Source organism: Lipophrys pholis (genome assembly GCF_963383615.2).
Source record: "Lipophrys pholis genome assembly, chromosome: 19".
NCBI classification, from domain to species: domain Eukaryota; kingdom Metazoa; phylum Chordata; class Actinopteri; order Blenniiformes; family Blenniidae; genus Lipophrys; species Lipophrys pholis.
This window is the reverse complement of record NC_137647.1, coordinates 10,668,956-10,688,882: the sequence shown is the minus strand read 5'-3', so window position 1 is coordinate 10,688,882 and position 19,927 is coordinate 10,668,956. Positions and strand designations below refer to the sequence as shown.

At 42.9% G+C, this 19,927-nt stretch overlaps 1 protein-coding gene across 4 annotated transcripts in view; it reads right to left on the bottom strand.

Moving 5' to 3' along the window:
- Positions 1 to 19,927, bottom strand: part of cep112 (centrosomal protein 112) — a gene marked incomplete at its 3' end in the record, with an annotated part of 95,644 nt that overhangs the window by 50,733 nt on the left and 24,984 nt on the right. For all 4 annotated transcript variants that reach the window (XM_080488156.1, XM_080488153.1, XM_080488155.1 and 1 more), the window contains 7 exons: positions 17,360 to 17,514; positions 16,990 to 17,119; positions 16,811 to 16,903; positions 16,599 to 16,658; positions 15,570 to 15,649; positions 5,455 to 5,590; positions 2,393 to 2,500 (listed from right to left, as the gene is read on the bottom strand). In XM_080488156.1, coding sequence (XP_080344282.1) covers positions 2,393 to 2,500; positions 5,455 to 5,590; positions 15,570 to 15,649; positions 16,599 to 16,658; positions 16,811 to 16,903; positions 16,990 to 17,119; positions 17,360 to 17,514 — 762 coding nt within the window. The remainder of the gene's footprint in view (positions 1 to 2,392; positions 2,501 to 5,454; positions 5,591 to 15,569; positions 15,650 to 16,598; positions 16,659 to 16,810; positions 16,904 to 16,989; positions 17,120 to 17,359; positions 17,515 to 19,927) is intronic.

The window sequence follows — 19,927 nt, the reverse complement described above, 5'->3', positions numbered from 1 at the left end:
GGTGCCATAGATACAGAGCGGGTCGGGTGTTACAGCACAGCACGACTCCTGTCAGCCCAGGCTGACAAGCCGTGTGTGTGTGTGTGTGTGTGTGTGTGTGTCACATGCATTGAGGCAGGACAGTGAGGTAATGGGCTTCTCTCAACCCCAGGGGGTGAAATCTGAAATGTTTTGGGAAGGCGAAGGGGAAGAGGAGGAGGCAGAAGAAAGCAGAACAGAAGGCCCGTCTGGTCTCAGCAGGGGAGGCTGGGGTGCCTGTAAAGAGGGGAGAAAGGACGGGGGAAAAAAAAAGAAAAGACAAACACCTTTTTCCTCACTGTGGGGTTTGAACTACAAATGGCCAGCAAAGCAGCACTCGATGCTGAAAGGAGGACAATTCTGGCTGTGAGCGCAATCATTTCCTCCATGTCGACAAACAACAAACGCACACACAAAAAAGAAACTTTTTCCAAATTCATCAGCTTCAGTGTGATTCGGAATGGAACATTTCTCGCAACTGTCAAGCTCATATCTCCAAGCCATCTGTTTGACCTCGCTGCATCTCTCTACTTCATAAGGAAACTTGTGGAAGGAACTACCACGTCCGGCTGCCTCCGGGGGTCAGCTGGCAAATAACTCCTTCATACACCATTCTTTACTTTCAGTCTCACTGAAGCTGCCCTTGAGCTAATGCTTGCTTTGCAAGCGTTTGAACGGACAACCTTGACTCCTGCCATCTTGTAGCACTGATCTCGCTGAAGCAGAAACATGCTGCACATGAAGAATCCGCAGCTAAACTAATGTGTGGAAATAACAAAAGTCCCTACATTGTATATACACGCCATTGTTCACAGGAGCTCATGTGAATACTGATACCCGTTTTTTTCTTTTCTTCCTTCTTTCTACACTTTTCTTATGTAGTTGATGTCAACCGCTCTCATATCAGTAGCATCAGAGACAGGCCCATTGTCTTTGTGCATTTTTATCTTTAAGACAAAAGCCTTCCTGATAATCCAACCCTAAGCGCTTGTATTCAACCGTCAGCTGCACCCCCACTTAGCGTAGCAGCAGTAATCATCACTTCAATATTTTCTGCGAATCTTTGATCGCTCGCCTGTTTTAGAACAACACAAGGTAGCTGGAACTGATAAATTTCCATATTTAGTGCATCATTACATGGAGATGGAAATGTCATTTAGATTTAAATATGATCTCTTTAATGGTTGATTTCTATGACACTTAAGAGTTTAAAAAAAGATGTACATTTTCTACCTGCTCTTCAGTTGTAACGTTTGAATAGGATTACAACAGTAACAAATTCCATTACAGTTCTGTCTTTTTCTTAATAAGAGGAAATCAGGAGACTTCTGCACTGGCCTCGTCCTCTCCACTAACAAGAACGTACAGCAAATTACATGCAGAGTGAACACTATTTGTTCTGAAAAATACGAGGTTGCATGCTTATTAACAGGTTCAGCGTTAGTTTGGTGCCTTGAAAGCCATCAGACTGTAGATTCATGACGGAAATAGACATTTTCCAGCAGGTAAAAGCTGTACCTGGCCGCATAGGGGTGTAGCGGTGAGCACCGAAAGTGAGAATGTCCCCGTTTAGGAGTTTGCATGTTTGCAGTCTCGGGTTATTCCAGTTTCTTTCTCCATGAACAAAACGTGTGTTTGAGGTTATGAGATGACTTTAAATTGCTCTCTATAGTGTAAATGTGAGGACATGTGACTTGTTTCTCTGGATACGTCGTCTTTCTAGAGTTTCATATTTCTTGTCATAATTGAAAATCTTTGCCAAGTTGTAGCCACAGTTACTGTTTCCAAACAAATGCAATAAATTGTGCTATATTCTGTGTCTCATGTAACAATCATGTCTTAGTCACATTATTTTGAAGCAGTAATGGATGAATAATCTCACTCAGGCTACCCTCAAATAACAACTATTTTCTGGTTTAATTGAATCTGCGCCTCTCCTATCGACAAGCCGCATTTCAATGCCTTGCGAAAGCGGTTTCTCAACTCTTAATTGAAGACGAGTGACACAGATGGGACGATAAGGGAACAGTGCATCTTCTATGCAGATTGCATTACTTTTCAATTGGCAATGTTTCAGATATTTATTGAGCTTAATCTAAAGTGTGTCCCTTATCATGAGAAATTAATCAAGCATAACAGATGGGAAGGAATAACAAGATGAATCTAAATGAATGCCGGTCCCTCGGCTGGCTCCAACAGGCCAAATGTGCACTGATATTAGGCGGAAAGATAATGTGGCGATGGTGATGGTGATGATGGTGGAAAGAAAAGAAACTCCCCCTGGCCTTATATGAGCACAGATCGAAAGAATGGCACAGGAACTGACAGAAGTAGACCCACACGGTGTAGACACATGTTACAGACTGATACAGACCTGCTCCTCGTATTTCTGTCTGAGTGCATCAAGTTGTTGAGAAAACTCTTTAGCCTGTTGCTCCCGGAGGGACCTGGAGCGGATCAGCTCCTCCTCCACTTTCTCCATCTGGAGGCACAAAAGGAAAGCAAAAGCTTAACTTCAAATTTGTCTTAACACGATGACAATGCAACACGTGCATAAATCACAGGCTGGTTACACACACCTACATTTACGATGAACAATAATCCTAAAAAAATGATTATACTGCAGGATTTAAATTTTTTTTTTAAAAATTATTAAGTAGAACTCACGATAAAAAAGAAATAAATGAAAGGCTAAAATATTTAATATTTTGTCAAAACACATTTTTGTATGGTTGAGAGCAATTCAAATTCTAACCTAAGCATTAGTGTAATGCCATAAGGCTGATTGTTTATGAAGACCAACACGATTTCTAATGAAAAGTCTCTGAATAGCAGATCCATTTTATGCTTTTTTTTAACCTATGGATCTCAGTAGCGGTTATAATGTGAAGAATATTACAAAATCCAAGATTTGTGTTCAAAATCCTACAAAAATCACAGCATCAGTTCAATAAATGTAATATGCAGAACCAGCACTGTAACCCATGTGGTTACAGTGGGGAACATGCAGGAGGAGTTCTCCTTTAATTCGAATTTAATGAAGTGCCATCGGGAAGGATGTGATGCTGTGTGATGCTACTGTAATGAGACTGGAATAACAGCACATCAATAGATCAACCTTTTCATCAAAGTGTAATGTAAACAATTTGCATTAAATGTGTCAGCGGATCACAGGTGGGAGAAAATAACAGAGTGAAAGGCATTGATATAATAAACAGCTTTCTGTTGCTCTGAGGATTTGTATGGGAACCGGGGATGCAGCAAAATGTATGCTTTTATCGGAAATTCTTATCGTGCAGCCTTATCCTTTCCATAGTTTCTGTTCAGGTGACGGTAATCAGCCACAATTGAAACGTAATTCACTGAAACGCCTCAGTATCTTGGCTATGTGGAGTGTAACGCTTCCACAAAAAAGCCAAATGTGTTTTGATTAATCCATTTAAAATGCTGAAGCCTCTTTTGAACTGCTCATGCAACAGAGATTTGATTCTGTGTGGTGCTTCACTAACCCCCCCCCCAACCAAAATAGGACACTTTTCCCTTCCTTTAAACACAGGCTCAAAGTAGGATGTTGATTTTAAAATGAGGGAAAGACAGACCGACTGAGGAAGGGAGTGATACAGATAATCCATTTAGATATAACACCATCTGCAAAACCGAGAGGGGGGTAGAAGAAGATGATGAGAGGAATGATGGAAGGATGGGGAAAAAAAAAAAAAAAAAAAAAAAAAAGGAGAGCATAAACTTCTTTTGAAGTACTTTCTGCAACATTAAAGCCCGAGCGGGAGAACGTGATGCAGCGTTGCACGAGCGGGCTGGGGAGGAGGAGCTGGGGGAAAGGGAAAGAGGATGACAGGGATGCAGAAGAGACTGCTCCTCTCTCCCGTGGCTTTGATGTGGGCTGAGGATAAAGTCAGATTGGAGATTGTGATGCCAGCGGCTCAATGGGAGAAGAAGGAACGAACAAGAAGATGGAGGGATGAGAACAGGAGAGAAGAGTGGGAGGGAGAAAAGGGAATGCAGGTTTTTTTTTTCTTCTTCTTCTCCCAAGCGCGGTTAAGACTTTCTTTGCCATGCAAGTTTCCCAAACAGAAAAAAAGGAAAAGTTTAGCCTCTCTTTCAAAATATTCACTATAGTTGCTACAATTCAGGAAAAAAAAAAAAAAAGGAGAGAGCTTAAATTCTCCAATGTTCCTCAATCCTAAACAGCATGATGTATAAAGTTTCTTTTTCTAGTTTCCTCCTGAGCTTTCTTTAGGGTTCATACTTAGGAATTGCAAATAATCTCTTCTCTCAACACGACAAACATTTCAAATTCAGCCGAGGGAAAGAAAGGTTGCTCCGCGTGCCCACAAATTTGCCTGCATAAACTTGACTCCCACACAAATGTTGACTTTTTCACATCTCGCGTGTGCACCCCCAAACATGCCGATTAGGCAAAGAAACTTAACCAAGCTGCAACTAAAACGTGCTGATTTAACTAACATGCAGCCCTTTAACGCATTTAAGACCACACTCAGCATAGCCTGGTCAATACAGCACACAACACACACACACACACACACACACACACACACACACACACACACACACACACACACACACACACACACACACACACACACACACACACACACACACACACACACACACACACACACACAAACACACAGTATAACAAAAATGCCTATAGCAAAACTGAATTGTAAGACGGCATCACAAGTTTGAAGCTGAGCGCACATGGACCGGATAACTCTGCCAATAAGCGGCGGCCCACGCAGCGTGGAGTGCCAATTGTAAGGCTGGCCCGACGGTACTAATTAGACCGACTGCGTGACGCGCGTGACCTATTCTCCGCCGAAACCCGCCCAGCCTTCCTCAATCCCGCTGAAAAGAAGCGAGGTCAATGTGAGATGGCAGCGGAATGAATGCACCTGCTTAATGAGCAGCATTATAAATCAATTCATTTGTTTGGGTCGACTAAATGAGAGGAACGGCCCGAGGAGGAGAACGTTCTTGGGTGTTGCATATAGATTTTTCATTGTCAGAGCGGTTGAGAGGTGCTGGAAAAAAATCACCCGCTGCAGATATACAATGATGCAAATGATTACACACTGCAAGTGAAGTGGGAAGTGTTACAAAGAGAGGACGGCATGTGGAGGAATTTAGGCACATCCAGCGTGGCACCCTGCGGTCAGGCTGTTTCTTTCCAACTCCAAACTACTGCCTGATGCCGAGAAATACACATACATAAATATGTATACACACATTAAATATATACACACACACGTGTTGGCACACAGACTGTGCACAAGACTGATGGTCAGTATTGGCATGAAAACAGGCCGCCTGCAGGTTAACCACACATCCATACTACAGAAAAGTTTCATAAAGATCATAAGGTCATAAGTTCTGCATTGCACTTGAGTGTCAGACCTGGAGCCTCATGTCGGCGTAGGCCTTGTCAGAGCTGAGCTCCACCTGCTTCTTGAACTGCTCTAGCGCCGTATCCGCCTGCTGGATCTGCTGTGCGTGGCTCTCTCTGGCTCTGTCCAACTGGGCCGCCGTCTCCCTTCAAAGAAACATGAACACACAAAAAGATTAACCAGCGTTGGCCAAAACGACTGCAGACAAGAAATTTGAAAAAGGTTTGTTAGGAATATAAATTTGAAACATAATTCAAAAGAAGATGCCGAACATACTGTTGATCTCTCAACAAACACTATGGGGTTTAAATAAGTGTGGTATTCGGTATTGTGTTTTAAACATATAGGCGGAACAGCCTCTAATTCCACACGAACATTTACTGTTGAGTAACTAACTTCACAATATTATGTAAAGAAGTGAGAAAAGTTACTTTTGCATGCAGTCCTACAAGTATCTATCAGCCAAGTGTGTGTGTGCGTGTGTGCGCGCGCGCGTGTGTGTGTGTGTGTGTGTGTGTGTGTGTGTGTGTGTGTGTGTGCGTGTGTGAGACAGGTATGCTGCTGCTATTGCTGGTGGATGTCAGGTCACAGAATTGCAAGTGAAGAGGATTGACAGGCATACTGCGAGGGACAGCATCGTACTGAGAACTGTCAGAGCCCAGCCAGCAGGCCCAGCCGCAACATCACATGCTGCACAACTGAGCAGCTGTCAGGAATAACCCACAGAGGGTGTGTGTGTGTGTGTGTGTTGGTGGTGGGGGGGGGGGGGGGGGGGTCTGGAGTGTGCCTGGGTGGATGGATCGAAGGTAGAGAGAGTGACAGCGCTGGAAGTGAAGAAAGCATGTGAGGGTGTTATTTTTGTAATTTGCCTGCAAATGTTCATCCATCTGCAACAGTGGAATATCTGCCGAGGGTCACGGGGGGGGGGGGGCTACAGCCTATCCCCCGTCGACACCGGGCCAGACGCCGGCCACACCGTGGACAGCTCGTCAATCAGTCGCAGATCCGACACAAAGATGTCATTCGTGCGAAAATTGAAAACAATGGCAATCCAGAGAAAACGAGAGAAAGCCCTCAGAAGGCACACGAGGCTCCTGTGCCTTCAGACAAATGAACTCAAATATCTGGCAGATATCAGAATGTAATTCCATACTCATTATTGTGATGAGCTAACTGTGTCGTCACAACAGACCACGACAGAGACTTGACTATGAACAATTGTGTCGCCATGCACTTACATTCCCAGTTTTGTCACATGATACCAGGATGAGATTTGAAGTGTAAAGTTGGCAGAGTCACAGATCAATTATCCGAGACGTCATAAAAAGGAACACGATGACAAAACTCAACAGAAAATCTGGATAAAATTGCTTAGTGTCTTATACATGTGTATTTTAAAGAGTTTGATTTGTTGCCCCTCCAGCCATGAATGCCATGAAAAGAGTTCAGAGTCTGGATAATGAAGTCGGCTTGCAGTAGCAATGAAGCAAGTAACTCAAAATGAGCATATGACTATGAATAAATATGTCTCGCTTGTGGATTAAAATAAAATGAATTAAACAGTTTCAGCTCATACAAAAACAACAGATTATCATATATAGCAGGAGTGTCAAACACATTTTAGTTCAGGTCAAATATCGCCATACTAACCTTTAAATTTAAACTTTAAACTTTTTCTTTGTTGTGTTGCAGAGTATACCTGATGAAAATGTTTATATTTTCACCACAACCAAACAATTACTACCAGAAATTACAACAATCTCGATATAAACCCAATTTTAATGATACTTTCTGGTGCAAAACACAGTGAAATGTGCAAAAACAAAAAACTTGTTCTACTGCAGTATGAATGCTTTTACAAACTGTGACAGCATGTCTTTGAGCAATGAGGTGGCTAATTTTCATGTCGATATCTCAGCTCATGTCACAGTGCTGCATTGTGTCCGCTACTCTTAAGTAATTAGAAAAGAAAAAAAAAAAAAAGAAAATCAATGTATTCTTTGAAATTTGCTTTCTGCTCTGGAAAGCTTGACTCCCCCTGGTTTATACACTAGTTCGAAACCTTAAAAAATGAGTGATGCTTATGGCGGGAGAATATAAAGTGATGAAAAGTTCCTCATGCAATTCCCTTAAAATTGTTTGTGTGACACTTAACAAGCAGCTGAGCAATCACTACAATATGAAGACTAGTCAGTCACTCTGTATATGATTGGCTTCATATGGTGATAGCTTCTGGCCCATATGAGCGCTGCTCCCTCGTAAATTACCCCAACAAGGTAAAGATGATTATTCCATCAGACAAGCAAAGGAACTAGGATGCATTTGTGGACACTGGCTGGGACTGTGACATAACACAAGTGAAGATAATATTCCTAACACAAAGGAAAAAAAATCTGTCCATACATCTGGCTTGTTATCACTTTTTGGGGGGGTTGATGAAATGCTTCCTGTAATCACAGCAAAAACCTTTGTTGGTGAAGATTAAAAAATAAATAAAAAGGAAAGACAGAAGATTAAAACAGCAAAATAAAAAAAAAGCAATAAAAAGACAACAAAAGCTGAGGATTGAGGGGAGGAATGTGCAAGCTTTCTCTCCTCTTTATAGTGCCTCTTTGTAATTTTGGTCTCTCTCATGTTGGACATCAAACGACAAAGAAACTGTTTTCCTCTCTCTCTCTTTTCCTCTCTCTCACTCTCCCTCGCTCTCCCAATTTTGTGTACTCTGTAATTATTAATCGGTCTTGTTGCATGACTGCCTTCCGGACTGAGACAGACACAAAAGGATATGGGGAGAGACTAAGATGGAAAAGAAAGAAAGAGCAAAGAGAGGGGAAGTTGGAAAAGAGGATGTCACAGAAATAGCAAGTTTTTTTAAACTTCCGAGGCGGAGCAGAAATGAATTGGGTGTGTGTCTCGCTTTGGAGATGAGAAAGTCTGAACGCGCGCGCGCGTAGGTGCGTGTGCATGCACGTGGGCTCTTTGTTTATGAGGCACAGTCTCAAAAACCTCTCTGTGACTGACAACTCTACTCAAAGAAAGCACTACGACTATGTTGGAGCTGGCTGCTGCTGCTGGGCCTGTACCTCTGAGGATACACCAAGGGGAAAAAAAAAAAAGAAGAAAAATCTTTAAAAAAAAAAAAAAAAAAGACTGCCGCGAACTTTTATGCTCCAAAAGCTGCAAGGAGCAGGTGAACATTTGGGCATCTTGAGAGATTCTTGGGAGAATGACTATGTGTGTGGTCACTGGAGTGGTAGACAGCGTGTCACCATCAATAACAGAGCAATGAGGGTGAGATGAGAGGACAGAGAAAAAGAGTCCGGGAGGCCTGGCAGAGAGAAAGAGAGAGGGAAAGGAGAGGGGTGCCAGCACCAGGGCGGCCCGTTTGGCTTTAAATGGATCCCTGGTCAGAAAAGTGGAAGGAGAGGAGACTCAAATTAAAGATGTGCCTTCTCGAAAGAGGAAGTCCTCTCATCCCTCAATCCTTAAACGGCTGTTAAAAGGGGAGAACGAGAGGGAGGCAAGGAGAGAGGAGTGTTTGTACTAGAAGAACGGTGAAGGCGCTTCCGCCATGCAGCCGCCTGGCAGACAGGAGGGGTGCAGGGATGCCGGTGTTTTCCGGACCGCTCTGACCACACGGTGCCACATGCTGCCGGCGCGGGTGTGCAACACATGGCAGACATACACAGAGGCAGTGAGGGTACTGCGTACAGACACACATAGAACACGCTGCGGTCTCAACACAAAGAAGGAAAAAAAAAAAAAGACAAACTCTAATTGGTTTATGCAAATAATCTTCTCATGTAAGCAGAGTATTTAGGAATTGTATGGGCTGTGATGTGGGTGGAGCAGCACAGAGAAAAGCCTGACAAACACACTTGAATGCATGCTTGCATGTTGCGGATGCCTCTGGTCTCCAGCATTAAAAGACCCGAGAGTGTGTGCGAGCGTGTGCGGGTGCATGCATCTGCGTCTGTGAGCTCATCCAAACGGAATGATAACGAATCCACAGACACATCAAAGGGGCGGCCTGAAAAAAAAAAAAGAAAAAAAAAAAAAAAAAAAGAGGGAGCACATAAAAAGAGAGAAAATGCAAAACTGAAATATTCAGCGCCCTCTGAAGAAAAAATAAAACAGGCCTGGGTTTCATCCGCATCCCCAGAGAAAGAGAAAGGGAGAGAGAAAAGACAGAAACAGACACAGAATAAGAGACAGACCACAAATAAGTGAACACAAAAGAGCGATAGCACGGGGGCAAGAAAATATTAAAGGCAGGAGCGAGTTGAAACGAGCGCACAGAAAACAGCATCATTGAGCTGGATGGCTTTAAAACGGCCTACAAATGTGGCTTGTTTATAAACAGCTTTTCACTTTATGACATGAAACAAAGTGGTCACATATGTAAAAAAGAACGAGGCGTCCTTCTTATTATCCTTCACCCACAGTGGCACTCGTATACGCGTGTATCCATCCGGGTGCTTGCAGGAAACGGTTGGCAGTACTGCTCGCCAGCGTGCCAGCGTCACACAATGCTTCACTAATAATCCGAGCTTCTACCTCCGCGTGCTTTGTTCTGCCGATGAACGACAACACACGAGCGTTTGAGATGTGAAGATACTGAGTGATATCCCCAGGAAAAAAGAAAAACTAAAAACAAAAAACATTTCTTTCACTGATGCATCTAAAAGGCAATTACTTTGAGTCTTGTGGTTCCACTTTGAATGACAGATTTCAAATATGTATACTATATAATATATTGGCAAGAAAAATAACAGCAAGCCTGAAACGACCTCTTTAGAATACATGAGTAGCACATAAACTGAAGTTAAAGAGCAAACAGGGAAGCAGATATTGGGACTTCTCAAGTTATCGGGAGTGTTTTCATCCAGCTTGTGCTCTCCCACCAACATTACATATCAACTAACTTTCACTTGCACTAGTTCGCGTGTTTGTTTCAAAGGCACCTAAACATCCATAAGAAGAGAGGAAGATGAAGCTCCATCACGCCGACTACCACCATGCGGGCTGGATAAACACGTGGGAGGCAAGAGCAGAGACACATACATGTTTATCTCGTAGCTTAAATAAATCTACAACGCAAAAGGTTACGCAATACTTCCATGCAACAATTTTGCTGCTTTAGGTAAGGACAGTGTTTTAATTTGAGTTTTCTTTCCTCAGTATGTCTAACTACAGCTTTAATCTCGAGCCAGCCATGTGGGACTCACTGTATTTTCTGTAGTAAACATCTGAGCATTATCATACACAGGATTTAAGTAAAACTTGCCTCAGGCAGAATAAAAGCAAATGAAAACTTTGGGTATTCTTCAGCGTATGAATATGTGTAGAGAAGGGAAAGAAAAAAAAAAGAGGGGGAATCAAGGAGAGATGTTACTCCTGACATACATCGGAACATTGATTTTCCCGGCGTTCACTGTGTATTTAAATGCTATTTGGCTTCATGAATAATGCAGACCACGCTGTAATATGCTAAATCGACTCGGCACGAGTCCCTAAAGTAAACACACTGTACTCACATATCCTGAACAGTTTGCTGAGGGAAATTAAACTGGAAGGTTTCTAATGTAACAATAAAAGCCCTAAAGATTAGCCGTCCACATTGACTTGTTGGAGAGGATCTGTGAAGCGAGCCCGCCGTGGTACAGATTCACATTGTCAGCGCACGTTTGTAGGTACGCCACCTTAGTGTAACAATGCCAACTTTGATTATGTGTCACAGTGGTGTGAGCGGAAAGGCCAATTAACGTCATTAACATTCGTGAAACTGTCAAGCATGGGCAAAAGAAATTAAAGATACAAATACACATTTTACTGTTTGTAGGTCAAACAAACAATAAGATTTATTTTTTTTACTATTATTTGCTGTTTGGTATGAAATCAGAATCATAAACTCAGATAAAATAAATGCAAGTTTATCTGATTTTATTGTGTTTTCAGTTTCTTAAAAGTCTATTTTTCTTTTTGCTGAATGGCCATCTACTATTTTGTGGAAAAAAGGCTCACACTCCCTGATGGTGCACTCGGCATTACAAACCGATTGGAGCACCAGAAGAAAAAATAAAAAGCTTTCCATGTTGCTATTCCTGCCTCCTCCTTTTGTTTCAGTTTCAAGAGGACTGCACTTACAAATGCATTTAACACAAATATAAATAGAGAGTCCAGGACCACAGCCATTTAACCGAGCACTGCTGCGCTCTCGAACCTGGTTAAAGGAGCCATTTTACAGCCTCGAGAGGCTCCTGGTATTGAACTGGATCTTAATGCATCGCCAAGCCCTCTTTTAATGCAGTTACCACGGGAGTAAATATTGAACACCCGGCGAAGCTTTTCAATATTCAGGATCCATATCTCCACCTGCTCCTGCACCTGAACACTAAACTGGGGTTGCCTCACTCGGCTACCTCTGGCCTCTCCCTGGACCACCACCACCACCACCACCACCACCACCACCCCCCGTTTGCCTGCATAGCTTCCTGTCATGGGAGAGGAATGCTGAGGAAGATAAGACCATTTCAAAGACACACAGATGTCGGGTATGCACACACGTGTGCGCATAGACACACACACACACACACACTAAACTTGAAAGAACATATTGAACGCATCATTCGCCTAAAAAGCAGACGGTGCGCTCAGTCGCAGCTCGATCTCACGCGTGCCTGTAAGCGTACGGTCGCAAACAAACCGCAAGTGAATACGACAATGACATAGAGGCAGGCAGACGCACACTTCTACTGCCGACGTGACAGCGGCAGGGAGCGAATGTCGGTGGTGCGTTTAGAAATGTTGTGACGTGCTCACAAAAAAAAACAATAAAAAAAAACACAACGCCGGAGTGAAAGTCAAAACACTTTAAATCAGTGCAATCTCTTAAACGATCGTGAGTGCGTGTACAGTTTGGTAGGAACTAGCAAAGCGAGCATGTCGCCACTCAACAATGGCAAGGTTGAAAGTACTGACAGTAGAATCTGCTTCTTCTAAAGTCTGAACAGTCAAGCTGAGCATAATCTACTTAGGAGATAAAGTCAGAGCTGTCCCAACCCTGCACCATACCATGGTGGGCATGTGGTTTTGATCAAGCTGACTAGGTGTCAGACTACAGGAGTGGCTGTATGGAGGGGGGGGATGTTGTAAAACACGTTTTTCCTATTCACAGAAAGAAAAATAAAATAATGGAGAAACAGACCAGCTGTGTACCCTTTCCCCTCCGCTAAACATTCAGGTGCTTTTCTGATGTTTTTAAATTATGTTTTGGAGGTCATTGCTACAAAAGCAGACAAGCTGTTCCCCAGACGAGCTCCACTTCTCTCTCGATCTGTGTTTTCCCCTCCTTTAACGTGGCCCCTCTCCGCAGTGCATCTCTCCATCTCTATGCTAATGCCCTGTAATGATCTGAGGCACGTTGGGATGAAAGATGAGGAGAGAAACTTGTTCTCTGCGCAGCTTTGTAGTGGTTTTCTGTTGTTGTTGCTATAGTAACACGGAGCGGGAACTCATTTCCACGCAGCAATGCTCATTTGCATGGGAGGACAAGGTGATACTCTACACTGGGTGTCGATGGGAGCTAAACATGGCGGCACGTATAAACAAAACTGCTGTGCCAATGTAGCCATACTCCATCCATCCATAAAGCACGTGTGTTTACAAGTGACAGAATGGTTATTTATTTATTTATTTTTAAAAAACATTACATCTTTCCTATTTTTGACAGCATATTGCATCGATCAACATGAAAGACACTGCACATTCCACTCAGTCTCTGGGTCAATGACGGTATCTTGAGCGAGTTCTACTTTAAATTTGATCATCCATCCTCCCATTTTCTCACACACACACACACACACACACACACACACACACACACACACACACACACACACACACACACACACACACACACACACACACACACACACACACACACACACACACACACACACACACACACACACACACACACACACACACACACACACATACACACACACACACACACACACACACACACACACACACACACACCTGCCTTGACTTTGAAGTTCTGCTGGATCGCCTTTAAAGGCCGTCAGTGTTGCCACGGCAGCAGGCAGGTAGCAGACATCAGACTGCTTATAGTGTGTGTGTGTGTGTGTGTGTGTGTGTGTGTGTGTGTGTGTGTGTGTGTGTGTGTGTGTGTGTGTGTGTGTGTGTGTGTGTGTGTGTGTGTGTGTGTGTGTGTGTGTGTGTGTGTGTGTGTGTGTGTGTGTGTGTGTGTGTGTGTGTGTGCGTGGCTTGAGTACTTAATTAGCCGAGAGCCTGATGGGCCACTTGCCGTTTCTCAGTGTTTAACAGTAAACGAGAGAATGACTGGCTCGTTACTGATACTAACAACAAGGATAATTTATGCACAAATGGATCTGTCTGCTGTGTTTAAGCTTGTCCTCTGCTGCCAGGCTGACAATGACAAGCAAACAATAAGCAGGCGCAACCATCAGGGTCCCTTTGTGATATATACACTGCATACTAACAGTCACCAAACCACAAAATGAGCTTTCATGTTGCTTTGTACTGAAAAAGAAACACAAAAGAACTGTAATAATAACCATGTCTTGTCGTTTAATATGACATCTTCCTCACGAAGAAGTTTTTACTTTGTTTTTATGGGCCATTTAAAAAGTGTTTGTACTTGGGCCACTGAAGAGGACACGCTAAAGCCGTTCTTTTCACTGCTCTGGTTTGTCATTATTTCATTAGGAGCTCCTTAGACGAGTACTGTGGCACTGTGACTGGCCACTGCGGCCGGATGGAAGTGAAGCTGAAATGCTGAATGGGCTGAGCCGGCGGCATGTTGAACACAGAGAAACAGTAATCTGCTTGTGACTGAGTAATATGGTCAAGTATGGGATTAATTACCCACTGACTGAGTGCACGGTTTTGTGAATTGGCTGGAGTTTGTTCAAGGGTCGCCTTTGAGCGGTGCCTGTGTACTGTATAAATAGTTCTGAGGAGAATGAAGTGACGTGGTGCAGCTCGGAGGAAACAATGAGAAGCTCCGTGTTATTGTGATTGGATCAATCATTTCAGTTTCAATAAAATTCTGTAATCATGTAGAAAGGGCTAAAATGTTTCTATGAAAATCATTGATATACTTGTTTAAAAAAAATCATCAAAACATTACGATCAGTCTAAAAATAAAACACTACCTTTATATGAATAAATCTACGTATACATCTAAAGATTACTGTTAATTCTTGCATTTCGTAGATGACACCAATATCCAAAAAGTAGTAAAGGTTACAGTAGTGAAATGTCACAGGTTGAAAGAAAAGAATAAAACATATTCTTTGTGGATATATGGGTATATCTCTATATGAAGGCAATAATGTATAAAGTTAAAAGGTATGGCTGCGTTGCAATTAGATGAGACGATTTCTCTGCATCAATTTAATATCAGATTGTTGGCATAGGCTCATACAATGAGTTATTAAGTGTCTTGTGACCTAAACAAGCCGTACTTGCTCTGTTAAAGTCCAGTTGCGTTTCTCTAATATTAGTTTGTCAGTACAGACATTGTGATTTGTTTTCCTGTCCTTCAAGACGTCAAACGCCTATCACATGTGAATCACTGATTTAGTCTTTCCAGGTCTCTCAGCCCTTATGGAGTGACTCTCAGTTATAAAGAAAAGATCAAAGAGAGTGTGCGAGGGCTGGCTTGTTAAAGCCAAACTCCACCTTAAATCAGAATTCATACACACTATCGCTATGATCAAACGCAGAGGTCAGAAGACATAAACAACTCTCTAATAAAGTCTGAAGCCACAAAGTCAAGGCCCAAAGGTGTGATCCTAATAACTGTATAATAAATACCATGCCTCACTAACATTATATATGTTAGAACCTGCACTAAAGGATAAGTGGCGGTTTGGAAATATTGCATTGAATAAGTCCAGGTGGCTTGGATATAATTGAGTAGGTTCAGTAGTGAGTTTGTATAAACACACGGACACACACTGGTTTAGGTTTCATGTACAATTAGGTTAGGCACTGGACTTATAGGAAATAAAGAGGACCACACATTGAGTGGAATAATGGTTTTTTTCTGTGGCGGTGGTTCTCTGATTGTACCTGAGTGAATCTTCGAGCTTCGCTATCTTCCTCTTGGACTCAGTCCTCTCTTTCTCTGCATCAATGTGAAGAGCTAAAACCTGAGACAGAGTTAAGAGAGAGGCACATTTTACATTATGTTTGTTTCACAGAGAGAGAGAGAGAGAGAGAGAGAGAGAGAGGAGTTACAGTATGAATGAGGCACAATCAAACGTCACTGGAGAAACTCTCCTGCCTGAGACTTTGTCCATCTGGTCTCGTCTCTTTTCTGTATCACCCCATCAGACAAACCATCAGAGCCATCTGCCAGCTTCGCAGACCTCTCACACCGATTCTACTGCAGCCACATGGGGCCCTCTTATTTCCAGACACCGTACTACGGGTCTCGCCAACAAACCAGTCTGTCTTTTTTCCGGTCGTCGATCACGAGGAGAGGATCCAAAATAAAAAGATCGCAAAAAATCCAAGCCAGATCACTGAGAGAAAGTTCATGTCAATTCTCCCCGATGCTTAGAAAAAGAGCACAAAGGGCCTGGTAAGTTTTTTTTTTCAGGTGTATCACTGGCGGGAGCATATGTATGCCAGCCTGCTGCCAACACCCACACATTATGGATGTGGCACTTTGAAGATGACCCAGCTGCAGCACAGCCTTTAAACTTGATCTTTACCTATGAAGTCTGGCCCGGTCTCGCCTGGACCAGCTCCGATCATTAACGATCATCTCTGTACTCTGCATTTTATGGCTGCTCTATGACTTTAAAGTGAGTCTGGGTGAAGGGGCAATTAATTATTGGCACGGTACAAAGACGGAAAAAGTTCTCCAAAAGTTTATTGGCATTTTCTTGGAGCTCCAGTTTTTCACTTTTTTTGGGGGGAGGACTTTTGCACTAAGTGATGATATCATCATTCTTTTACTTCTTCCTCCAACCTCACATTCACGTGGTGATTGGGATGATGACTTTATGAGACCACACACAAAACATGGAGCAGCACGAGGAGCATGTGACTCCATGCTTTAGTCTCTACAGAGCTGTAATAAGCCCACGTTACCTTTTTCTCACAGCTGATCTGCAGTTCATCTTTTTCCCGCTGAAACTTTATCTCCTGATCCTGGAAAAGGGAAAAAGAAAAGAGTTCAAATTATATTGCACGGCAGATCAACTGCTGTCACAGGGAGGGAAAACAAAAAGAAGCATACTGTTTGTATTTAGAGAAACAAAGCAGAAGAGTTTTTGTTTTTCTTCTCATCGCCCAAAACATACTCGGATTTGTTGGTGTTGTTGATGTTCGCTCTCCTGAAGCTGCAGTTTCATCTGATCCACAGCTTTCTCAAAGTCACCGATAACCTCCGAGGCCTGGAAGAACGGGCCGACACATTTGGTCACGTTGTGGCAAGACATCCGTAAAGCAGCAGGAGAAGCTGTGTGGCGGTACCGTGAACCTTAGCAGCAGAAAGGGCATGCTCCCGATGCAAGTGGCTCACGTCAGTCTCGTGGGCGACCTGAAGATTATGCATGGTTTTCTCGTGCTGCTCAGCTTGCTGTCGTTTTTCTTCCTGCAGCATCGCGACCCTGTCCAAAGGGAAACAACGTGATTCAAACTGCATGTCGGGACTCCTAATGTGTACGACGAGCTCTTTCTATTCAAACCTATTTAAATAATCAGATAAGTCATGCTCACTGAAGACATCTGGTTTTAGATCGGCTCACACATTCGCAATATGTACAACAGCCCTTGTTTCCTATTTTCACCACCCCACATCTTATTGCCTTTCAACATAGCCCTATGCCATATGCCAGGCTTGTCTTTACCGTCTGTTCGCCTCCTGCAGTTCAACTTTGAGGGACGCAACCTGAATCTCCAGCTGGGCCTTCTCCTGAGTCCCTTTGTGACGCAGCGCGTTGCCTTTCTCCACCTCCGCCGACTGCTGCTTCAGCCGCAGCTCAAGCTCCCGTAACGTTTGCTCCTGGGCCACACGAACAGAAAGAGAAACAGTCAACCAAACAGCCTGATGGGCAGGTCAAAGGATCACATGCTCCCAAAGAGAGGTCCGACCTGAGTCCAATGAGTTTGCGGAAATTGCACGTTTAAGACAGAAATGGTACTTCCAAGAAAGTTACAGTCTTCAGCCAACATAAATCTGGAGTGAACATTGTGGTAAACATGATTTTAGATTGCATTTCTTCATAATAGGTTGAGTGGGGGGGGTTATGTAAACATGTATGCACAATATAACTACGCTGTAATATTATAGCTGCATGAGCTTAATGATGGTAACCTACCTCTGCTGTATGGACATACTGATGACATGCGTCCTATAAATCTAGTAACTCTGGACAAATGTCTTTGTCTCTATAAGTGTTTCAACCTTATGCACCTCTCCCTTCAAAGTCTGATGTAGAATAAATGGACTTTTCCAGCGTCAATTCTACAAACCAGGATGCGTCATGTCTAAAACAATGGCATCCTTGAAGTGTGTAACTGGTTCTAAAATGAGAGGGGCTCATAGGGTTTGTTTTTTAGGTGTGGATATCACGGTAAAATGATAGTAAAATGATCAAATATTGTGTATGCAAGAGTGAAATACTTTCTACATTTCGTAAAGAATGTTTAAACACATTGGTTTAGCACAGTTACAGATGGAGAGTTGATGGCACTACAGTGGCATTACCGATGGTACCACAAAGATAGAAGGAGTATAAAATAAATCCGTTGGCAAATATGTTCAGATTCAGGACATCCACTCTACATGTTTGTCCTTCAGGATACAGACAGTACTTGATTTAGGAGTATGTAATGTACAAATATCATTCAAACCCCAACACAAAGTGATGATACATGGTAAAGCTTAAATTAAAACACTGACAGTGTTGTATCATTTGAGTGATGTTAGTGAATTAGAAATGCCAAAAGCTCAAGCAGGACAAAGATTTTTATTAAAATACAGTGATCAAAGTCCAGCTGATGTAGACAGCTTCTTCCGGCACTGTTTTGATGAAAAGAAATGTTCCTGTTCTGTGTGCCTTTGTGTGAGTGAGTGTGTGTGCGCCTATGACAGCACGGAATGCAGTGTGGGCAGGCTGATAAAGGCGATGATGGGGAGCTGATTAAAGATGGAGCGTGCTAGTTGATCTAGACGATGACAGAGGCTGGCGATGACAGAAGGTGGAATGACGGGAGAGGAGGGAATGGTGTGTTTGAAAAGAGTAGGCGAGCGGTGGCCCGGCATGGGCGGCGAGAGAGAATTTTGTCTTTGTGTTGGCTGCGCAGGGCGTTAAGGGGAGGAACAAGGGGCTTGTGTTGTGCCGGGACGCGTGCTGACACTTTAGCTCTCTGGCAGGAGATGAGAAGCAGCATGTCTCCATAGCGAGGCTGGACCGAGCACACCTGGACACGCTCACAGGGAGCAAATTATGTCCTCTAATTAGGTGTTTCAGAAGAAGAATCACCCGGGGTGAGGTACAGACTGCATGAGCTCCATTATTAGCTCCACAGCCCTTTAAAGATTAAAAAAAATCATAAAGTCTTTGAAGATGGAGGAAAAAAAACATGTAAGTTGCAAAAAAAAATATATTAAAATCAAAGAGTGTGATGGACGACCTTTCAGTTTTTTGCACTAGAGCCAAGGCCAGTAAGGGGAAGGCAGACGGCATCTTATCTTCAAAATATGAAAGACAAGAGACAGGATGGACGGCAGCTTTGAGGAACAATTAGTAAAAAAAAAAAGATCCATCTTTGTGGGTACTTTATGCAGTTTTTTTTCCCCCTAAACACTTTCCACAACTTCATAAAATGTATATGAAATTAATTCATATGAACACTGAACGCAATGATTTGCAAATCTCATGAGCAAAGGCTCACACAAATATTTCTATACAGATGCCAAACAATCTAGAGAATAAACCCTTTTCAAAGCGACTTGTTCTCGTAATCAAGCTCCTTGACGATAGCAAATAAAAAAACACAGTAAAGAAAGAATAACTTAAAAAGTGGTTCCTTATGGGCCAGTAATTTCTAAATAAGAGACAAGTGGTGCAATGTCTATTGTTTTCCTCCGACACTGTTAACCACTAGGTATTTCCTGTTTTCTTCTTCTGTATTACAACAAGAAAAGAAAATAGACCACAATCATATCTCACAATGATCAATCTGGTATGTGCAAAATGAATTATACACATTTTACAATTGCAGACATTGTACACGGGCTCGTCGCCGCGGCGGCGCTTCTCGCGAATGATAACAGCCGTGAACATCTACTCAAGTGCTCCCTCTTTGTTCCTCCAGCTCAACTTAAATGAACGGAAAGCGTTTTCTCCACCGAAGCACAGGACTGCTGCTTTTCCCCCTGAAACCTTGTTTCCTGGAACCGATTGGACGGT